Source organism: Gracilinanus agilis, chromosome 2, assembly GCF_016433145.1.
Source record: "Gracilinanus agilis isolate LMUSP501 chromosome 2, AgileGrace, whole genome shotgun sequence".
Lineage (NCBI taxonomy): Eukaryota > Metazoa > Chordata > Mammalia > Didelphimorphia > Didelphidae > Gracilinanus > Gracilinanus agilis.
In genome coordinates, this window is record NC_058131.1 from 163,748,787 (window position 1) to 163,754,786 (window position 6,000).

General features: G+C 36.8%; 1 protein-coding gene across 1 annotated transcript in view; it reads right to left on the bottom strand.

The window, feature by feature from the left end:
* The window catches only part of PSD3 (pleckstrin and Sec7 domain containing 3), a 377,954-nt gene extending 372,304 nt beyond the window's left edge, over nucleotides 1-5,650 (bottom strand). Inside the window, exons 1-2 of the mRNA XM_044659529.1 lie at nucleotides 5,640-5,650; nucleotides 4,887-5,279 (exon numbers count right to left, since the gene is read on the bottom strand). Of these exons, the coding sequence (XP_044515464.1) occupies nucleotides 4,887-5,279; nucleotides 5,640-5,650 (404 nt within the window). The remainder of the gene's footprint in view (nucleotides 1-4,886; nucleotides 5,280-5,639) is intronic.
* Nucleotides 5,651-6,000: the final 350 nt, after the last annotated feature.

Consider the following 6,000-nt stretch of genomic DNA (forward strand, 5'->3'; position numbering starts at 1 on the left):
ATACAATATATTTGCGTGGGTTTATTTTATATACTACTTTGCTAAAATTATTGATAGTTTCAACTAATGTTTTAATTGGATCTCTGGGGTTTTCCATATATACCATCATATCATCTAAAAAAGGGGATAGTTTTTTTTACCTCTCTGCCTATTCTTATTCCTTCAATTTCTTTTTCTTCTCTTATTGCCATTTCTTTTCAATTAAATGGCAGAAGTATCAACTTGTAAAAGACTACTGTACTTTCCCACATTGACTCAACAAGAGAACTGGCAAAAATGATCAAGCACTTTGAGAATGGGTCTATAGTCATTACTAGAAATTGAAAAATGGATTCCTAAGAGAACTGTACATCATAGGCAAAATTAACTACCTAAAAGTGGGGCAGCTAGGTGGTTTAATGGATAGAATTCCAAGCCTAATTATAGACGGTCCTGGGCTCAAATCTGACTTTAGACACTTCCTAGCTATGTGACCCTGGGTAAGTCACTTATTTCCAATTACCTCACTCTTTATTATTTTTCTGCCTTGGAACCAGTACTTAGTAGCAAGTCTAAGACTGAAACTAAGGGTTTGAAAAAAAAATTTTTTTTAAACTTCCTGACATTTAACTACATTTCCCCTACCAAAGTACATACTAAAATGCAGTTGTTTGCTAATTCTGCATCAATAATCATATTTTTGAGGCTTAGGGAGTGTATGTGTGCATGCACATGTGAATTTATTAGTTTATAAAAGTCCCAGGGAGCAGCTGGGTGGCTCAGTGGATTGAAAGATGGGAGGTCCTGGGTTCAAATCTAGCCTCAATCATTTCCTAGCTGCATGACCCTGGGCAAGCCCTTACCGCTCTTCCACCTTAGGACCGATACACAGTGGTGATACTAAAACAGAAGGTAAGGGTTTAATAAAAAAAAGTCCTGGAGCAGAAACTCTGTCCACAAGGCCGACTATAATTGCTCTGCAACTTGACAGTCATAAGTAGTAGTTTTTCTATAATAGTCACATGGTGACCATGTTAAGTCAACAAGCATTAATAAGTACTTATTACATGCTATGCACTATGTTTAATGTTTCGGAAACAAATAAAAGTCTAAAAAAATATCCTCCTTTCAAAGAGCTCACGTTCTGATGTGTCAAGATGAAGGGCCGGAACACAGGGCTTCCTAAGTCAAAGACTGGCCTTTTACTGCTTGTATCACAAAGCCTTCCCTTTTTTTTTTTTTCCTAACACTACACAGGTATTACTTTATAATTACATTGCATAAATTTGGAAAATGCACTTTATTCTTTTTTACATTTTTTAAAATTTTCTGTTACAAATTCTCTCCCTCCCTCCCCCATCTTTGAGAAAGCAAGCAACACGATACTCATTTTACAAGAAGTCATGAAAACCATATTTCCATATTAGCCTTGTTACAAACAAAAGCAATAAAAACAAAGTGAAAAAATATGTTCCAATTTGCAATCAGGGTTTATCAGTTCTCTCTATGAAGGTAGAGAGTATTATTCATAATGATTTCTTTAGAATTGTCTTATGACAATACAATACCAGAGACTCATGATGAAAAATATCATCTATTTTCAGAGAAAAAACTGGTAAGAGTATGAATGCAGAACAAAACATGCTGTACAATACTGGGACACTAATACACTGCTGGTGGAGTTGTGAATTGATCCAACCATTCTGGAAGGCAATTTGGAACTATGCCCAAAGGGCGCTAAAAGAATGCCTGCCCTTTGATCCAGCCATACCACTGCTGGGTTTGTAACCCAAAGAGATCATAGGGGAAAAGACTTGTACAAAAATAACCACGCTCTTTATGGTGGCAAAAAATTGGAAAATGAGAGGATGCCCTTCGATTGGGGAATGGCTAAACAATTGTGGTATGTTGTAAAAAATAAAATTAATATATAATGATAACCTTAAAAATATTATTACTATTGTGCTCAAAGGAATAATGAACTGGAGGAATTCCATGCAAACTAGAACAACCTCCAGGAATTGATACAGAGTGAAAGGAGCAGAACCAGGAGAACATTGTACACAGAGACTGATACACTGTGGTACAATCAAACATAATGGACTTCCCTACTAGCAGCAATGCAATGACATAGGACAATTCTGAGGAATTTATGAGAAAGAATGTTATTATCCACATCCAGAGAAAGAACTGTGGGAATAGAAAACAGAAGAAAAACAACTGCTTGATCACATGGTTTGATGGGGATATGATTGAGGATGTAGACTCTAAATGATCACGCTAGTGCAAATATCAATAATATGGAAATAGGTCTTGATCAATGACACATGTAAAACCCAGTGGAATTGCTCATTGGCTACAGGAGGGTTGTGGGAGGAGGGGACAGAAAGAAGATGAATCATGTAGCCATGGAAAAAACATCCTTAATTAATTAATTAAATGAACTTAAATTTTTAAAAATACTATATTTCACTTTTTTTCTTTTATTTGGTTTGAAATATCTTCTTACAAAATGACTAATATGGAAAGAGGTTTTACACAATTGCACATGTAAAATCTATATTAGATTGCTTAGTATTTTAGGGAGGAAGCAGTGGGAGGATAGAAAAGAGGGAAATAATTTGGAATTTAACATTTAAATGAATATTAAAAATTGTTTTTACAAGTTAAAAAAGAATTGTCTTGAATCATATTGATTAGAACAGCTAAATCTTTCAAAGTTGATTACTGTTATAATATTGCTGCTACTGTGTAAACTTTTTCTGATTCTGTTCACTTTTCATCAGTTCACATGACTTTTTCCAGGTTTTTCTGAAACTATCCCTTTCATCACTTCTTGTAGCACAATAGCATTCCATCACAATTATTTACTACAATTTGCTCAACCATTCCCCAACTGTTAGACATCCCCTCAATTTCCAATTCTTTGCCACAACAAAAAGAACTATTATAAGTGCTTTTGGATATATGGGTACTTTTGCTTCTTCCTTGATATCCTTAGGATATAGACTTGATAGGGGTAATGCTAGGTCAAAAGGTATGTCTTTCAAACATCATTTATAATCCTACAAATAATACATTTAAGATTGCCCCTATGGTGTGAGACTAATTAAGCCACAATAAAAATCTTATAATACATAGCTGATCTGAATAAAGTCTTGCTTTTTAAAAATCATCTTAAAAAGTCTTCTCTCTCTACTCACCCTCTCTTAGTTCAATGCCTACAATTAAAGAACTTTGCAATATAAAAAATAAGTGATAAAGAGTATCATCTCTGTCCCTTCTAGTGGAAATGCTAAAGAATATTGGAGTACACAGAGGCAAATCTCAGGAAGAAGACAGAGAATTGGCCTTTACAAGAGGAGGACATTTATCCCTAAATAATTGATGGTTGGCCCTGTACACTTTGGTAGGAATTATGAACCATTTTCCTTGTCTAAAGACTTGCTCTGATGCCTCATCATGAAGAAATGGGTTCTCAAAAGGCCATGCCAAGGGCACTCAAGATTTGGCAGGACCTAGCACGCTGAAAAGTCTTCCAGTACTGCCCAGGAACAGATTCTATTTCTGTTTCTCTCTTCCAAGAACGAATCTAGCCAAATTCAGAGGCTTATCCCCAGAAGAATGGAGACCAAGAGATTCTTTTGGAGTGGGTGGGATGATGGGTCTCAAAACAATTCAGGACTGCTTGCCACAGAGGGCTTACAATCTATACTGGTGAACCTACACAGATGAAATTGCTGATTTTCTAAAACGTGAACAGTGTTCAGTAGCTCATTAAAAACAATCCTGGATTTAGATCCAGGCAGACCTCAGTTCAGATCACAGTAAGTGCTGATACTATGAGAGAGTAAGTGCCTGGCCAGGGACCACACACCTAGTGCCAGAGGCAAGATCATAGCTTTAGAGCTGGAAGGGATCTTGCAAGTTTAGAATTGCACAAGTTAAGAGTTAGAAAGAGACTCAGCTGCCACCAAATCCAGTCCCACTCATTTTAAGGACGCCTTCAGAAGTTCAATATTTTTATAAGGTTCTTCACCAGGATTCTGGTCATCAGACTTTAAATCCAGTGTCCTTGCCACTATAACAAGCTGTCTTTTATTATGTAACTTGCAATTTATCTCCTAGATAGAACCTAAAAAAATCTTATCAACTTAACTGACTTTCTGAACATAGGGATAACATTTTTTTTTTTACAAGAGGCATCATTTAACATTCTATATTGCCTCAACCCAAGTCATCAAGCTACTTTTCACTCATTTCCAAACCAAGGCCTTTGCCCTCTGACCACCTGCTCCTATCCCACAAAAATCTAGATTCTGTCCTTAGGAACCTAGATACTGATTGATGAATCTTTCCCAGAACCAGTATACCATGCCACCTTCCATATACTGCCCAACAATACCAAAATGTGTACCTTCTAGGTACTTTCTAGCTCTACCTTATATATTATCTTCTTTCATTAGAATATAAGTGCTTGAGGGTAAAACTCTCTTGCTTGGTTGTGTTTCTATCCCTAGCACTTAGCAGAGTCCCTGCTATGTAATAAGTACCTAATAAATGCCCTTTAATTCATTCAGAGTCTAATATATAAACTACATCTATTCTATGGCATAATCATAAATAAATATTTGTTGAATGCCCACTCCACGAATGGCAGCCCAGGCTCATCCGCCCCCCTATAATACTCTGCAAAGTTGCCAGGGCTACATAAATATTCCTTCCACATCCCCTTTCTAAGGAGTGATTTTCAATGTGCCCTTTTCCCCACAAAACCCCAGATTGTTCTTTCCTCATTTATATGATCAGAAACTGGCAAAATACACTTTGACTTCCCACTTCTCAAATTCTTGGTGAGAAAATGGCACAGAGACAAAACATTGTAATAAAGAGAATGAGAGTGTTACCTTCCCCAGAAAGCCATCTCAGGGGCACCCTTTCTGTAGACAGTCTCATCAGCATCATTTGTCCCATTGGTGATCTCTCCAGGATAGGCCATTATTATCCCACCATCAGCAGAGACACTGAGGACATCTTGCTGTCCCCCCCCTGAAGTTCTCTCTAAGAACTGACTGCCTTCCTTGATGCGCTGCTGGATCATCGGCGTGAGAGGCATTTCAAAGCTGAAATAGCTATCAGGTTCTGAATATAAAGTCTCCAGTGACTCTGCGCTATAGTATAAAGAAGTATTATCCAAAATGGTTTCAAATTGGGAGCTGTACACATCAGTTGAGTCCTCTGTATACCCAGGCCCCAGAACATCATCGTCTTCTCTGGTTGATTCCTCTTGCTCAGTGATCCTAGGGGACAAAAACACGAGTTAACATATTCAGTAAACCCTTTTTTCCCCTAAAAATAAATATTCCCCACTAAGTGAACCATAGTATATGAATGAAAAAATTCTGCAAAAATAATAGGTTAATTCTCCAAAGACTTTTAATGATATAGAAGAAGGAAGATATAAAATATTTTTAAAATAAAAATGCTCATAGCAATAACTTTTTTTAAATCTTAAGTTCGCTATCTTTGTGGGTATTACAGTCTCAACATTCCAAACAAAATTTATCTGTCCTATTTCTAAATTTCGCTATGACAAGTCACCGTTCTTCCAGTGACCAAGGGTCACAATATGTGTGTCATCCTTGACGCTTCACTTTTACTCAGCCCACATAGCCAATCCTCATAAACACCTATTATTTTTATATTCACAACATCTCTAGTATACATGCCCTTATCTTTCCACTTATGGAGCAATCACTCCAGTTCAGGCCTTCCTCCCCTCTAGCCTGGATTATTTCACTGGAACACTCAGAGGCCATTATAACATCATTAATTGGCTTAATTTCAATATTTTTATGTCTCAAGGAATAGGGAAACCCAAGAAGAAGGAAGAGAAATGGAGACCAATCAGTTGATAGGATAGCCGGAACACACACAATATTTATTGATTGAGTTCATGGTGCTACCAAACAGTTACAATAGTAACATCAAAGATCACTGATCACAAATAACCATAACAGA